This window comes from Galeopterus variegatus, unplaced genomic scaffold (assembly GCF_000696425.1).
Source record: "Galeopterus variegatus unplaced genomic scaffold, G_variegatus-3.0.2 Scaffold1389, whole genome shotgun sequence".
Taxonomy (NCBI): Eukaryota; Metazoa; Chordata; class Mammalia; order Dermoptera; family Cynocephalidae; genus Galeopterus; species Galeopterus variegatus.
This window is the reverse complement of record NW_007727500.1, coordinates 321,665-339,568: the sequence shown is the minus strand read 5'-3', so window position 1 is coordinate 339,568 and position 17,904 is coordinate 321,665. Positions and strand designations below refer to the sequence as shown.

Below are 17,904 nucleotides of genomic sequence, written 5' to 3'. Positions count from 1 at the left end.
ATGCTTTCCAATGTTACACATGTACTTGGTCATAAAATGATACGTGAAAAAATTAACATCTGCTTTCCTAAAAGAAAGTGTGCCAAGTAGCTTTTTATGAATGCTTTCCTCATTTAAAAAAGAAATATGGAGAGATAAACTGGCACCCAGATGTATAGCATATTTATAATGGTTGTAGGATTTAAAGGTAGCTATTCATTGCACAAGCCATTTTAAAACTGACGTTTTAAAAGCTACTTAACCCTAGATATCTTCGAATCCTGAAGAGTCTTCCAAATTTTATATTTAAAGAGGAATTTACTGTAATTTAATTGTGTATCAAGGCATAACTATGTGCAAGTAGGGCACTGCAGCCTCAGCTCAACAGAAATTCCAACTCGCCTTTTATTTACCTAATTTCTCAGCAAGGTTCCCAGGCCCTTAAGAAGGCAGAGCTGGAAAGTTTAGTTGGGCTCTTTTTTGTTGTTGTTTAATTCCACTATTAGGAAATGAGGCCTACCTTTGAATTATTTCATTAGGATTTGGCCTTTTGGGGGAAGGGGTGGGAACCATAATCATTAGTGGCTTTTTATTATTTCTACAATAAATGGCTAGATTCTTTGTTGAATAAGCTGCTTGAATGTTTTGCAGATGTTCCACTTAGACTAAATCTGACCCCCTATTTCCTCCCAAATAAGTCGCTTAAACTCTCCCACCAGTCCATTTACTCGAGAGCATCCTCCCCCACGCTAGCAAGTTAGTACGTGTAGGACAGAGTCTTATGAAATTTCCACCTAACTGCACAGACACACACACCACACACACATTTACACACACACACTCCCACCCACTGAGCCTCTGAGCGTGGCAGAGGATGAGAGAAGAGAAAAAAAAGCCGAGGAACTGGTGAGGCGGAATGGAAAGGAGGGGGGAAGTGAGCCCAGTGGTTACACCCCTGTGCGGAGGCGCCCTCCTCTGGGCCCCTGGCACCCCGGCCCCCCTTTGTGCCTTTGGTTAGAAACATTGGAGGTGGCTCAGGTCCGATTCCCCCAAAGAGCCTGGAATCTTGATTTGCTGAGTGCTTGGGGTGTCCGCCCAAGGTGTTTCGAGGCTGTCCGGGGTAGCCGGGTCGTCGTCCCGGCGCATCCGTCCCGCGGCACCGCCCGGCCGCTGAGGCCGCGCGTGGGGACCGAGGGGCTTAACAAAGGGCTCCGCGGGGACGCGGGGGGCGCAGCCACGTGACGGGCCCGGGCGCCGCGTCGCGGTCCCGCCGTGGGGAGGGGCGGCCGGCCCGGGGTGCCATGTGGCTTCTTGACATAAAAAGGACTGCTGGGCCGCGGGCGGGCCGCGCCGGGCTGCGCTCCGCCGGGAGCAGCAGCACTTGTCCGGCTCCGCGTGGGGGACGCCGCGCCTCTCACCGCTGCGGCTCGTACTTGAAAAAGCACTTGGAGCGACCTGCGTGCGGGGAGGGCCGGGGCGGCTCGTGGGTGGACGAGGAGGAGGGTGAAGAAACAGCTCCTCTCTGAGTGACAGGACCCCTTTTCAAAGGGCAAACAGGGGGAGAAAAGAAAAAAAAAACTAATATGAATAGGAGAATTTTCAACGTTCCGCAGTTACTCCTCCTCCCCCCTTTTAAAGACGGGCGTGTTAGGTCCCCCCCACCTTTCTTATTTTTTCTTTTTCCTTCCTTCTTTCCTTTCTTTCTTCTAATTCTTTCTTTTTTTTCTTTTATATTGGAGGTGGGCAAATGTGTCTTGATGTGTTTTCCGGAGAAAGAATGATCCATTAACTTTCATAGTCTTCTTGGGTTGGTAAAAATTACTGAAACGTGTTACCATGTTTTTGTGGACTCAGTGACCAGAGCGGATAAGGCAGCAGAGGGGTCCTGCTTCCAGACAGTCTTTAAGGATGATGTGTTTGTAGGGGAAGGGAATGTCTTACAAAGTTCTCCCTCACCCCAGTAACAGAACCTGTCACATCTACAGATCTTCTTACTGGAAAAGAGGTAGTGTCCTCATTTGGACACCTCTAGAGTGATTATTAGATGCCTCTGGGAGACATGAGGATGGGAGAGGAAAGCCCCTCACACACATACGGAATTTCTTTTTAAAGGCTGCCTTCAAATAATTTAATCTTAGAAACACTTTTATCAACTCCAATCTCAACCGCAATTTGTTTGTTTTTTAATTGAAGAACTATGCCTTACAGAGGAGCAAACCTTTTTTAAAAGATTTAACCCCACAGCACCGGTTGTTTGTTGTTGTTATCATGATTATGATGGTTATTATGTCGCTCCCTCCTTTTTGCACTTGATCTGATGAGAGAACTTTTTTTAAGAGTGTGAAATGAAGGACACAAAGACAGTATATCAGTGAAAAGAAGAAAGTGGCCCTTTTAATGAGAACTAAAGAACACCCAAATGTAGATGAAGTGTACCGTAAAAGCTGCTTCAAAGTCCATCTTAATTCCCTTGGGCTCAGTCATCACGAACATGTGATAATTGGGAGTTCTGCGCGGAAGGAAGGCGGCCATGGCGTGGGGAGTCACGCAGATGCGCCCCCCTGCCTTATAATTCCAAATACACTTCAACCAAAAACTTGAAGATATTACAGAACCCAGATTTGGCTACTCCACCTTCAAATGCCACCTGCCCATTAAAGTAATTTTTTCTTCCTGAGTAGCAGTGCTCACTAAGGGAGTCTCACCCTCATCCCACCCACCCTCCATCTCCCAGCAGGTTCGTATATGCTGGGCCACATTCTAAGATTTTGACCATTATTTTGTGATCAACCCTGTTTAATTTTCTATTTATTTTCAGACCTCGGCTTTTCTGGATCACAAAAGTCCCCACAAGTAACAAAGCAATAAATCTGAACAAAAATAAGACAGATTTCCTCATCGATGTGTAATAAAGCTAAAGGACATTGTTTTGTCAGACAAGCGCTAAGTAGAAAATAAATCTCAGAGTCTGGGGAAACAAAACGGAGCGCTGCTGGCATGTGTGTAAATTTACTTTTAAAAGCAATAAATCAATGTTAAATTAAACAGCTGGGTACCCTGTCTAGGAGAAGGTTCCATGTTTAAGAAGACCTTGATGGGAGAAATGTGCTATTTAACAAGACACACATACACACACATAAAGTTAAATTTTTATTGTGATCTGGAGGCAAAACTGGCCTGGGAACTTTTCCTCTGAACTTCAGAGAGGGAGAGGGGAAGAGGTACCGTGACTTATGTCTACTATCTATCCTCAGATGTGCATGTTTTCAGGTATAAAGAGATAAGGAAGTTTTGTAGACATGCTTTAGCTGTTTTCTAAATTGTCAGTTAGGCTCTGAAATCCTATTTATTGGCTAAGGTTTGCTGGTGGGTTGTGATTTTTGTGAGTTTTTTTTCTGTAAATACCATAACCTGTGGAGATATTTTAATGAGCACATTGAGGATATTCTTATCTAATGCTTCCTTTAATCTTGATGTGGTTGTTTTGCACAGTAAATAACACAACAGAAGAAATAAAAAGAACAGTTATTTCCTATCTATTATGCCTCTTTTCATTGAGAAGGAATCCTGAGATTGGAGTAGCATTTAAAACTCAACTGGAATATTTCAACATTTCATTTTCACTTTCTAAGTTTAAAAAAAAAATCCACTGGGAAAAATTATGTGTGGGGAGTAAGAGTGGGGAACAGAACAATAGAAAACCCAAGCTCTGACTCTGTATTCTAAGAACAATGTGAATCAATGAGCTATTACAGAGGCAATATTCAATAGCAGGAAATTAGGAATAGTTTAAGGCTGGTATGTATGTACACGAGATTTTCCCCCCAGCCTTAAAATGGAAATTCTGGAAAGCCTTAACAGTTCTTTAGAACACAGATGTATTATTGAGATAAAATCTTTAGCCTTGTAAATTCAGATCGACTGGTTTAAAAGTAAAATATGGGGTTTTGCCTATACAGAAACCAGCAGATTATTCTTTACTTTCTTCATATTGAAATCTCAGAAGCTTTATTTTTTAGTTATATTGTTAGCCCAGTTCCAAAGAATATCCATATAATTAGGTAACACCAAACTTAAAAAATGGAAAGAATGCTGGTTTTTCCCTCAAGCTACAAACTAACAGGGGTATTTAGCAGCATCCTAGTAGTTATCTTTGACTTTTCTTCAGCCAAAGGAAAAATGAAAGATCTGGTTGCCTGGAGAAGAATAAAGTTATACTACTTATATTTAGAAGGCAGCATTCAGTTTCTATGACCATTTGTGGCTTGTTAAGTAAATCTGTCTTATGCCACTTGGAGATGGCTCAGATTGCCTGTCAGTAGACGTCTGGGCAGCCTTGTAAAGTCACAATGACTTCTCAAATCCTGCTAGGTTTTCCCAGCAATGCACTTTCCTCTGCGCTGAAGCCCTGAGTCATTTCAGACCAAGGTGAGCCTTTCAGGCACTGCTCTTTGTCTCCTTCTGGATAGGAAGATGCAGAACTAGTTAGACACTGAGCCGGTTTGGGGGGTGGGGGCAGGTGGAGACAGGGAGGGGACGGAGAGGCCGCCTGTTCTAATTAACGACAATAAGCAATCCTGCGAAGAGCTGTCCTTTAGCTTTAGCTTGAGGCAGAAACGGTCCATCTCACCTCAGCAGTTCAGCTTCTTTAAGCTGGCCAGTGGGCGAAGAGAAGAATCTTGCAGGTGGCGCTGGGCTCAGGTGAGACTGGGCCCATGGTTAAATCGCAGCGATCTCATCTTTAAGTCCCCCTTTGCCTCCCCATACTCTGGTCTCTTGGTGCTCTGTGCTTGGCTCAGGCACACTTTGATTCTAACTTTGCTTGCTAGGTGGCGCTCGGTGTCTCAGGACCTTCCGCTGCAGAATTAAAGCGGCTTTTTAGCTCTGTTATTCTGAACTAGCGGTGGGCATTTGAGTAGCGTGGGGCTGGTAATATGATTGCCCTTGTTTTTGTCACCCTTGTTCTCTTTTTGAGTCGAGTATCGTCTAGGTGGGAGCGGCCCATCTTGACTCATATCATAAGAAAACTTAGGGAAACTCTGCCCCTGAATTTAGGGCACATTTATTGCTCATTTACTCATTCTCATGCATTTCACAAAACACCTTAATAACTTTTCCACCAATAATCTGATTGAGGTTTTCAAGAAGGCGAATCAGCAGGTCCAGATGGTTACTGACGATTCTTGAGGCTCATCCACCACCGGCTTCCACCACTGCTCCTCATTCCCACTTCAAGATGAATTAAGCTGATCTTAGGGAACTTATTACTTTCATTTGTCATATGAGATATTATTAATTTAAACAAGTATTATGATTTATTTAAACCCCCAATACTAAAAACCCAGTCTACAAAGAGATATATTTTAATATTAGTAATAAAAGTCACCACAAAACTTGTTTCACGTGAAGGATGATGTGTGGACTCTGACGTATATTTATTTTAACCAACCGACTTACTCAGATATTCAAAACACTTTTTTTTTTTTTTGGAACTCCTTTGTGTTGAAGCACAAGGAGAGAAAATCAATAGTTCTAAGTGTTTGATGAAAAAAGTTAAGATGAGCCAAAAGGACCTGTACATTGTTTTGTCGAATGAAGATTTCATTTTCATAGTACCCACTGCTCTTGTGTCGTTGTCTGCCCTCTAAAGAAAGGGTTGCAGGTGAGGAAGGCAACAGATGCAAATGCGAGAAAAAGATACCTTTATACACATTTTACCAACACTTTAACAAACGAGAGTTTAACCTGTTACTTGCTTTTAGAATTTAGGTAACTAATTTTTATAGAAATGTTCCAGCTTTGGGAAAATTAATAACACTCAGAGCTGGGTAATCTGGAAACCTTTTGTCAAACTTTGGCTGCTTTGGTGAAGAAGCCCGCAAAGTCTCTCTCGAGGTGTTAGGCTGAAACTAGCAGGCGCTGAAAACCTAAAGCAGAAAATTTACAACTTGATCAGCCCCAGCCACACACCAAAAAACCTGCTACTGGTGCAAACATATGTTCCAGATTAAGTTAAGCAAGTGGCTCTCATTTTTTCAGGGTTGAAAGTTGATCATGAGAATTTAAATTTGAGTGTGTTGGGCTTCCAATGAATCACCACATCCTCAAATCCTTATGAATCCTCCCCCAATGATTTACTCAAGAGATTTCATATATTTTATTGCCTTCTTGAGATCCTAGTTTAGAATCTCCTGCAAATTGACTCTAGTCAGGTATTACTTTCCAGGAACACACATGCTTTTAAAAGTTGGCTAAGTTGAAAACTGGGTGTATTATTCCCTCTCATGTTAAATTGCTAGATAGATAAAGTGTAAGTCTGTAGTTCTAATGCTTTGTCTGTTTTCTCAAATATCTACTAACTTTAAAAAGCAGAAATTAAACTTCAGAATTTATTTTAAAGTTCCTTTAAACTTTCACTCTCTAGAGGAGTAGGTGATTTTTTTTTCACAGTGTGAGACAAAATAAAGGAGTGTTACTAAAGCCTTTAATTATGGCAGAAAAGACTGAAATCATGGTGTTTCTTTTAATGGGGGGTAACTGTCTTTTGCAACCTCCCTGTGGTCATCCAGACATCTCCCAACTCAATTATTTGAAAACCAGTCTGGCTCTAAGATGTCTGGTAAAGAAGTTTGGAATTAACTCCCCAATCTCCAAGACAGCTCCACAGGCAAGTTGCAGAGGAGGCAGCCAGGCATCTTATACCTCTGGTTCCTTCCTATAAATTCACGGGAGTCTGAAGTCACACCCCTTTACCTCCCTGCATTCGCATGACCATCCTGCAGATTTTAACTAAAATTGTCATGCTGAAGTTTAGTAGTTATTGTTTACACCTCTCCCTTCCCCAAGCGGTCTTGGCAAATGTTTAAGAGATTATTGATTTCCAAGAAACTAAATAAAGAAGCCTGTTCTTTTATAACATATGAAATACACACTTTTCTTTAACGAAATAGGCAGTGTATATTTGACATTGATGAATGGGCAAGAGACAAGGAAACTTATTTTTAAAGACTTTGAAGGGAAAAAATGAATGACAGCAGCAATCCTACAGAAGAGTAGGGTTGGGATTAAAAGAAAAGCATGGGTAATTTTTAAAAATGGCCATTTATATGGTAAAATGGTTTAAAGTTTCATTTAACACATACAGGTCTTGAAGAAACGTTGTTAGAGAAGCTCCTCTCAGGGGTACATGATCAGGATCCTTCACGTTCTGACTCATTGTAAAGAAAATGTGCGTCTCATACTTCTTTTCTCCACATTTTTCTCTGGAAAAAGTGGTCCTGAATTATCAGGTCTTGGAGTTTCTGACTTACTTCAAATAACCTAGAAAAGTCATTCTGAAACTGGATCAGAAGTCCACTTTTTTTAAAGTATGAAATTCCTGATGAATTAAATACAGGTCTTAACTACCCTTTCCCCCCAAGTCATAAGGGAAAACCCGCGTGAAGGAGACAGATTCCAACAACCCAGACTGAGTGAGAGCAAACTCGGCTCCAGGAGTTCGGGAAGGGTCTTCACACACCCCACATCTCCACAGTTTCCACCCCCCGCGCTGACCAAAGAAAACCCATATCCTTCCCTGCACCTGATTTCCTTTTCTTGCTCCTGAACTCCGGAAGGCTAGAAGGAAATATTTTATTTATCCAAAGACGTAAGCTCAGTTCATGGAACGAGCTCCCGAAAAATATACCGGCAAACGTTATGGAGTTTTGGGTTCAGATAGTGGGAGGTGAATCTTATTCTAGAATATTCGAGTCTCCAAGTCACTATTATTCAACAGGTCTCCTTTGCTACCCCGCACATTTCAGCTGCCAAATTGCATTAGCCAACACGAGTTCTCCCCGTTTCTCGTAGGAAGGTCTTGGTGCTGGTTTAAACAGCTCTTGGCATGGCCGAGTTTCTCTGGTGGAAAGGATTCCTCTTACTATGTGGGCAAAACGACTCTGGAGACCGAAAGAATGGCCAAACTAGGAGGAAAAGTAATCTTTGGGCAGAACTCGACAGTGACTTTGCAGACCAGAAAAGGGCAAACAGTTCCTGTAAGCAGTGCTGTTGGCGAAAGCAGCCTATTTATGGCTGTTCTGAGAAAACAAACTAAGTTGCTAACCAGTGAACGATTTATTAAAAATTTTCATGTCTTAAGGGATGGTAAAATACAGTGTTTTGAAGCTAAATTGCTGCTAAACTGAGGAACTCAATGAAATTTTTCATTGCAATACTATGCTAAATAGAGAATAATTTTATCCTAAAATGTATTGTGATCCATGTTACTATACAAAAGCAATTTTGAAATCGGTTTGTCGAGGATATTTTGCAGGAAAGAAAACCCTTTAACTTAAGATACGACTATCCTCTCCCTTCTTCACTTATTTAGGACTCTTGAAAAGTTTGTATTAAGATGATTTGAAACTATTTTTGTACAGTCGATCTTTAACAGCAATATGTTTGGGGCCGTCTTATCTGCTCTAAACGTAATATTTTCGTCCTCCAGGTCGGTTCAAAGGAGTGGATGACTAGAGTGGAGTCTTGGTGGGAGGGGAGAGGTTTCCCTCAAAGCCCAACAAGTGAGGCGAGTCTCAATATAGCAAGGTGCAATTTGAAATCTTTAAAAACTAGTGTTGTCTTAGGAGTGGCGAGTTAAGTGTTGCTGGGGAGACCACGCCGTGTACAAAGGTATCGCACGGAAGTGATCTTCCTTTATTGCACTTTGCTTAATACGACTGTTAAAAAAAAAAAAAAAAAAAAAAAAAAAGCCAAATAGGGAGATGTGCCGCAACGCATGGCCTGGAGTTGAGGTCTGCAGGCGGCAGAAGAGGCGGTGGGTACTGAGCCGATGCGCCCCTTTTCGGTGCTGTCACATAAGTTGCTGTCAGGCTCTTTAGCGCGCGGCCGGCGGGCGCCTGCTGCCGAGCCGCCTCTCCCGGGGCGGTCATTAGCCAGTGCCTGGGCGCACCCGAGCTAGTCCGACAGCCCCAGCCGCGGGCAGAGCCTGGCACCAAGGGCGTACGTCTTTTGGAACGCAGGTTTCTCACGACTGAGGTGAGGAACCCGGGAAGAATGCGTTCCCAGTATAGACCTCTTCAACCGGAGTCAGTGCAGATCTGGCCAGCTAAGGGGTGGTGGGGAAAACTTGGCCAAAGAAGAGTCGGGGGTGGGGATGGGAGGAGGGAAAACTCCAACCATAGAAATGGCTGAAAGCGGCGCTGCTTTCAGGGTAGACTAGATGCAAATTCGGGGAGAAACGCAGGCAAATGGTGTCAACTCTGGGCGCTCTGATTACCACCGGGCATGGAGCAAGCAAGACTCTCCACCCACAAACTGCATCCTGTTTAAACTCACTGTCGCTGTGGCTCAGATCCGAAGATTTCGGGAGCCAGTGTCTCATGGTGGGGGAGTGGTCGCAGGGAGGAGTGAGGCAAGGGCCGGAATTTGGGGGGTTCTAGCCAAGGGGAGAGGGAAGGGGGCACGCTGGGCGCTGTCCATGGTGCTGGGGAGAGCGCGGCTTCCTTTCGCTTCACTTCGCGTCCCCAAACAGAGCTCAGGTGTAAACGGGAACGAGGGAAAAGGGTTACCAACAACTCTGCGGCTAGGATTTTTTTTTCTCTCTCCGCAAATGTGGACAATACAAATGTGCCTGTACAATTAACAGGATTCTTGGAGGATTCTCCTCTTTATTTCTCCGTCATTACTGCTTAGCCAGACATCAGTGTTAGGTGGTCATCATAGGGTAGTGTCCTCGTTAAAATGTTCCATATTTCAAAGTAATGTAATCAGCATTCTTGATGTACAAAATAAAGAGGAAAGAAAAAGGATAATTTGAGACTCTAAACATATTCAAAGGCAATTAGCTATTTCCAGATTTCATAGGAAATAAAAGCACAGCATGACATAACCTGCTAGATAACGTGAGTTTATTGAGAAAGTATTAAATATATATAGATTCGACTTCACTTAAATAATTCTGTAAACTCCACAATTGCCAAGTGCTATAGTTATACTTTTGTAAGCAGTAAGAAAAAGGAGTGATTTACCTATTATTTTGTGTGTATATGTAAGTTAGAAATGGCTAAGATTTCATTCTAAGTTATAAAATGGTACCCTAACAATTGCATTTTTAAAAAATAAATTTGACTTTTTAAAAGACAGGTGATCAGAGAAAATACAGATAAAAAGTATTATAAAATTAGGGTAAAGAACTAAATAGAAGTATAACTACCTAGCAAGTGAATCACACTCTTGTAAAACATGCACACATGCACATATCATGTGGCAAAATTTCGGGTAGACTATTAACTATGTTTGGTTCAACTAGAAATGTGAAAAACAGGAAAATAATTAATCTTAATTGTTTTAATCATGAAAGTCTTACTTAGCCTCGGCAAGTTGAATCCATGTGACAACGAGGAAGGAAAAGGACTTGAATTCAAACAGCTGACACAATGATCAGTAGCAACTGACAGCATCTCATTTGATATTTGATATCAAGCACTAGATCAATATTTGTGAGATCAATGCAATTTTAATGGTTTTCTTACAAAACTATGAAAACCAAATTGTGACACTCTTTGCTAGGGTTATTTTTAGAGCTCGTTATTCCAGGGGATGATATTAAGTAATTTACTGACGCAAAGCAAAAGCAAAAGGAAAAACAAAAAACAACAAAAGCCACAACAACAAAACATCAATATTTCTTCAGTTGATAAATCCTGATTATCAAAGTATCCAGAAAAGGTGTGAACATTTATTGGAAAAAACACCATTTATTTAATTATGTTTAAAAAAAATATGACAATAAGCCTTTGAAAATTATTTGGAGATATGTGAAGATGAACTGGATCAGAGATACCATTTTTCAGACACAATGAGATTAGGTGATACTTGAGAAAAAAAAAAGAAAGAAAATGATAAAAAGAGAAAACCTAGGCCTTTTAGCTAGGGTCAATTCTCTCATGTGTGGAATTCAGTGGGAAATAGATTTTCTGCATCCTTGGCAAAGTAAAAAGCCAAGAGCCCTACCTGACACTCTAAGCAATGTTCCCACAAAGGTCAAATAGAGAAAAAATGTAAATAGATATAAATATTGTCTATTACTTTCCTTAATAGAGTTTATACTTTAAAAAAAAAACCCAATTAATCTAACTCACAGACACATAGTTCCTCAACCTATAGTATATTTTGACTCATTTGCCTATCAACTCATTTTGCTTGATAAAAATGCTAAACTTGAATTTACTTGTTCTTAGATTCAAATTTGAGGAATTTTCACCTAGAGGGATCCAAGAAGTTCAGTCCAAATAGCAATTCCTGGGGAGGGAGCTGATGGGGGTGTGTGGCAGAGGGAGTGTAACTAGGTGAACATTTCAAGAGAACAGTAATGAAGGTGAGATGTGGTGACCTTAGGTAGTGTTCGTGGCAAGCAGAAATTTAAGTTTTTAAGTTACAAGAGTAAGAAACTGTCTTTAATTTGTAATTCAACTTTAAAAACTTGGGAGAACTTGGTTTTTCACTTGAAGTAATAGTAACAGTTTAGGAAATTTCTGATGCCTGACCTAAAGACCTCTCATCCTTCAGATACAGAATAAAGTACTTCGAAACTGTGCGATGCTTATAATTTTTCCTCAAGTGTTTCTTATTTCCCGATGCTTTTCATAATGACAGTAAATTACCTGATGAAGAAACTAGCAGATCACTCACTTCAAATAAAAGGTGTTGTATTGTATGCTTTTAAATGAAATTCATATCTAAGTCCTTTTTCAGAATTAAATCACGCACCTAGTATATTCCTTAAGAATCTAGGTAAAGGCATTTTTTCCAGGATTTTAATAACTCCACAAAAAAGTCACTCTCTGTATGTCTCTCTCTCCTCTGTTGTATTTCAAATTTGGCTATAAACTAAGGACATCAAGAGTTTAAGACAATTTTTCTTTAATAAAATAAAGCCAACCTTACACACTACATACAGAGAATTTACAGATGAAATTGAACTTGAGGCATTTAAAAATATTTATTACAATGCCTTCCAAATTTGAACATGAAAAATTTAACAGAAAATAAGTTACAAACATTCATGATGACCGACATATACCGAGCACCTACTATGTTACAGCCACCGAAAAGACATAAACATATTGTATATGTTGTCTGAATATTTCAGGTGGAATGGACAAGAATGGGCATGCCCCATGCATGCATGTGTGTATGAGACATATACATATATATGTATATATACATATTTTTCTATTAAGTCTTTAAAGAAAACACCCTGAGTTATTTCAAAGAAGGAAATGAGCGTTATATTCAATTGTAGTTAACTCAGACTTCATTTTTGCTAATCATAATTTGACCAATAATTTTTCCTTATAACATGAAGGACAGTACTTAGAATATAAAAGTTTAGTGCACCCAAAATGCTGCTCTTCTTTAGCCACTTTGAAGTAATACTAGTGAGTCTACGATCCAGATCTACATGTTAATCTCTAGTTTTGCCTTCAAACAGAATTCAGTTACAAAGAACTTGGAAAGATTTTGAATCTATTCAGGAGAGGAAAACTCTTTAATTTTCTGAGGAGTAAAAACTCCCCAAGAAACTTCATATAGCGTCTTAGATTTTGCTTAGCATACGTGATAAAACATTGATTGTTGCAGTTTGGTGACCCATGAAATTTGGGGGTTAGTTTTCTCTTCAGACCAGAGCATATAATTATGCAAATAAAGAGCTGTCACTGATCTAGTGAAATACTCACAAACACATTGCACTCTGAAATTGGACAGAAAAGTGAAAATGGTTGGTGATGTGATGGTGCCATGTTTTTTTTTCCTGCCAAGTTTCTATCCAAGTTCATTATTCAAATTGTAAATTTTAAAAAGAGACATATCATTCTTGGGATTTTGGTTGTCTTTTCATTTCAGATTCTTTGCATTGGTACTGCAGGCTGGCCACAAAGTACAGTTCAACATTATTTTACCTATGACAGTTTCCCATATTATGCAACATAATAGTCAAGGAAGAAAAAGCTGAATGATCTGGAAGGAAAAATACAGGGCCTCTAGATTTCTTTCTAGAAACATGTTTCTTGTCTATTTCAAACAGAATTCAACTCCAACAATACAAAGAATATAGTGAAAGGTTTTTCACAATCTCAAAGCAAAGAACTGGGAAAAGTTGCCTGGAAGGCCTCATGGATTAAGTCAAATTTCCATTTGCAAGCTTTTTACATTCAAGGGGAAAATACTAGTCAGTGTGTGATGTCGACTTAATGGTCAACTTTATTTCAGGATGACTTTCTCCTATCTAATGATTAAAGCCAACTATATAATATTTGGTGACTTTAACCTTTGTGGTTCTTTTAATCACTACTCCTCTAAAACCTTTGTGCTAAGAATTAAGAGTTCTTCAATCTAATCATGTTCTTCGGCATCGAGGTCTCCCAATGCCAAAGATACCACTGCACAGGCTGTTGCATAATTTTAGATGTCTTGGAGGGTCCCACTGATGAAATCTGAGAAGGTTCATGTCAAACCACTGACTGCTAAAGACATCACTACATGAAAGATCAGTCGTGTGAAACTTTAAAAACATCGATCCAAATGAATCAATTAAATCAACATTCATCCCTCCTAAGTGTGAGGTTTAAAACTATCATTGTTGCTTTTTTTTTTCCCCATCCCTACATAGATTTTGAGATAAACGCTGGAATGCTTTGATGGCTACTTCTATTCTCAAATCTCCGTTAATCGACTTTGTGCTATTTCCCTCTTTTCAACATATTCCACATGGTGTACATTCTTTACTTTTAGTACAGTGCATGACAGTTGCAATGCTTTAAATCTAAAACCTCCTAACAAAGCTGACGCTTTAGGTAGGGTAGCTTTAAGCTCTGTGAAGTGTTGATTAAAAACCCTTTCCCAGACTCAAACTGATCTTTTTGGAGATTAATAGAATATTAGATAAAAGGAAGACGAACAATTCAAGAGACTCCCACTCAGTCATTCTATACAAGGAAGGAAGGAAGGAAGGAAAGTATTCAATTTTTGAAAGGGAGTACCTCCTGGAGTCTTTTATTTTATATTATTACAGCCCCTAATCAGTAATCATAAAATAACCACCTATTATACCCCCCCCTTTTTTGCCACCCATATTTCAAAGATGAGAATGTCTCACATTTATTTAAAGACACTTTTCTCCACAGAGGCATGGGGAAAGTTTTTGAGAAATTTTTACACTTTCTGTAATAGTAATTTTTCTTAAATGAATTAGAATTACAGACACCAACAGGAACCTGTTAGTTTACAGTAAAAACTATGATTATAACAAAAGACACACATGTTTGGATTGGAACTCCAGATAATGCAGAGAAACATGAAAAAAAAACTAACTTATTACCATACCCTCTCGAAGGAGTTACAGGTTTTAAGGAAGGAATGGCTGTAAAGTAAACATAAACAAGCTATTTTCAGAGTGGATACAGTACATCAAGGACCTATATACAGGAATTTGGGAGCAACTGAATCTCACCATACTCCTTTGGAAAACACATTTATTTATAAGGTACATTAAAGTTTATTTTATAAAATAGTTTAATGACAGGTGGTTCAAACTTCCTTGTTAAGAAGATATTTTAGATATTACAAACAAATGTCCTAAAAATGTTAGCTTTGTGAAAGGTGTAAGCCAAATAGTGACTCAACTGAAGTTAGGATATTATCTTATGGCAACAATAACAGTAATAATAAGTATCTAGAAGGTTAAAATATTGATGAGTACTGTCCCATCATTCCTTTTACATTTTTGCTTTTAAAACCTCTAGACAGTTTGTAAACAAAGAAATTTCTGAGCAAGAATAATACGCCACTGCTTGTTGGGAAAATTGCTTTTATTTTAAAATGGTAAGCAGAAATATATAGTATATAGGAAACTCCTGTGCTTTATTATTATTTCATATAAATAATAATGCAATCCAGGTTGAAGCACAAGGCAGAAACTTGAGAAAAGAACAATTATTACAAGTAGATGGTCTCCCTTTCAATATCCATGAAAACTTTTAACAACTGCATGTTTAGGTACCTCTAGAAAACTCCAAAGTAATTATCTGGCTTTTAAGTTTTGACAGGACGATTTTGAATCTGAGATTTATCAACAACGCCTTTCTTATTCCATTTGCTCTAAGAACTAAGTATATAATTACAATAAAAAGCCTGCATCCTAACTTTAAACCTCTACTCTCCTAAAATCCTGCTTAAAGAAGCCAAAATGGGGAGGAGATCAGAACAGAAATATCGTTAACACTGGCTGCCCCCAAGCAGGCGGGCTTGTTGTTACTTCAGAAAAACTGAGGTGAACAATATTATTACATTTATACCAACAGACCCATAATCAACAGGTTAAAAAATCTTACAAGTAATCTGATCAGTTATCAGTTGGTGGTCTGAAACAGTTTGCTTAGCTTCCCCTGGGTTGCCACAGCTCGGATCCACAAGTAGAAATTACATTTACACAACTTAAGTTTCCAAATAACTCTCTATAGATAGTTAAACAAGGCTTAAAAATCCAGTAGTTCCAAAGTATTAAAGGCAATTAAACAGTGATTTACTCTAGTTACAAGAAAGGTTTTAAAAAAGAGAGGTGAGAAAATTGGAAAGAAGAAATAAGACTGATTTAGTTTATAAGCTGAGCATATTTACTTTACTCTAATTCAGCTGCAGAAGCTTCACAAATTCAGCATTGCACAAGTGTTGGCTTTTTAAAAAAATACTGTAAAATTAGTTTCCTGTGAACATTTTATATACTGAAAACACCACACAATTTCTAACACTTTGAAAAACATATTCAATCCACATCAATTCTCAAACCATCTCACTGGAAGACACCATTATTTTATACAGTTCACCATTACTTCTAAAATAAGAAAGAGTGGATAAAAATGGTCAATATCACAGACCAATATGCTTGACATTGTTGGTGTTTCATATTTTAAGCCATCCAGGAGCTAAATAAAATGTCATTTTGATTTTTCCTCCTATGTTGTTTCTACTTAAATAACACCAAAAGATATGTAGATATGACTACAGGAAAAAGATTAATTTGCCACCATTAAAACTATAGAAGTAATGAATGTATGTGTATGCCAAACACAGCATGAGATATTATCAGTTTTAAAACTTGCTGAAATTGGTTCATAATATAAAAACATTTATCCATGAGGTGGTTGATTTTAAGTTATTTTTCTGAGGCATCAATTCTAAGTCATTTTGGGTACATTTTATCATGTCCTCAAATAAGGCAGGCATATTAATTGCTGCATACACTTTTTAAAAAGATGAAAAATATTAAATTCAGGTCCTCATCTATTAGAAACAGTCTTCACTAGGTAATTAAATTCTTCAAGTAATTAAAAATTGATAATGTTAAATTTTAATATTTTAATTTAAAAGTCAGCAAAAGCTTAACTTATTTTATCTCTTGGATTTCACAGTGTTGGCCAGATCTTGGCTGGATTAAAATACTTAATTGTTGAAACTGTAGGGCAAAACCCTCCAGAAGAAGTGGAGTGCTAACAATTATACTACTGGACTGAGAGGAGAAAATCTATCACAAGAAGTCTCTCTCTTCCCGTTTGAGCAGAAAACTGAAGGACTCAGTTGAGCCCCACTTAGTATTTTAGAAGGAAAAGGCTCGAGTATACAGTTCATTTTTCCTGACGACAATAAAAAATTCTAACCCTAACGGGGCCTAACTCCAAGAAAGCTCAGGATAGATCATTCCAGTAAGGATTAAAGACAATAAACTTTCTCCACATCAAGACTGAAGCAGCAAAATTTAAGTGTTATCTAAATTACAATGCCATTCAATATATATATTTAACAAATCAACTGTAATGATAAAGTTGGAAATTGCATTGAAAATGGGACCTTTCACACTTAAAAGATCTCATCAGTGTTTTAGTTTCAACGTCTCTTCTGAAATTGGAGACATGTAAAATCTCACATTCGACTGACAAGAATTTTCAGCAGTAATGCGGGTTCAGTACTTCACAGACTTTTATGCATTTTCCTTCTGGTCTCGAAATAAAAACACATCGTTAGGGAGAGAACAATTTGCACTCCTAAAACTACATAGTACATCCTAGCATTCATGTTCTGAATTTAAATTTGGCTTTTCGGGGGAGGGGAGGCGGGGGGCGGGTAGGACTTCCTAAGAAAAAAAGAGACAGAGAGGCATCAGACGCCCTCGGGGAAAAGCCTAGTCAAGATGGAAGTCTGAAGTCTAGAATAAAATTTAGCTCCTGTGCAGAGGGGGAAATGGACACGATCGCGGAGGGGAATGAGCGGCGGCTGCGCTGCGGCGGGTGATAGGACCACGCAGACGCCGCGCGTCCCGCAGCGCCAGCGCGGGCTCCGTCAGGGCAATTAGAGGCGCGGCGGCCGCGCCGGGCAGGGCGCTGTCAGCCTTAATCTGCGCGCTGACGGGCAGCGCGAAGCCCGCGCTCAGCCCGCAGGAAGCACGACCAGTGAACCCATATTGCTTTGACAGTTGCACTCATCTAGAAATAATGCAAAACGCTATTTAGATGTATATATCACGACCCTGTGCTCTAGGAAGAAAACAATCTAATGAGGGGCTGGGAGTCTGCTCGCCGACAGCAAGCAGTTAGGAGACGCGTGGACGCACGCTCGAGTGTGGGTCCTTGGCTTCCCCTCCCCCGTCTCGCTCGCGCTGCTCTTACAGCTCTTCGTGCTTTATTCGGTGGGAGCGTCGCGTCAGAGCCGGCTTGAGGGAGCTGGTCTTTGCCTCAGAGGCGGCGGTAAAGAATTTGAAAATAGACGGGAAGCTCTTCCAGGAAGTTAGCTCGTGACGGTCGGTGCCTGCAAAACACCACAGATTCGGTTAGGACGGGGCCTCGCGCGGGGCTGGGCCCCAGGCCCCGCGAG

The 17,904-nt window shown here is 39.7% G+C and overlaps 1 protein-coding gene across 1 annotated transcript in view; it reads right to left on the bottom strand.

Moving 5' to 3' along the window:
- Positions 1-14,174: 14,174 nt before the first annotated feature.
- The window catches only part of FAM172A (family with sequence similarity 172, member A), a gene marked incomplete at its 5' end in the record, with an annotated part of 240,536 nt that continues 236,806 nt past the window's right edge, over positions 14,175-17,904 (bottom strand). The window contains 2 exons of the mRNA XM_008576694.1: positions 14,175-17,029; positions 17,700-17,838. Of these exons, the coding sequence (XP_008574916.1) occupies positions 17,005-17,029; positions 17,700-17,838 (164 nt within the window). The remainder of the gene's footprint in view (positions 17,030-17,699; positions 17,839-17,904) is intronic.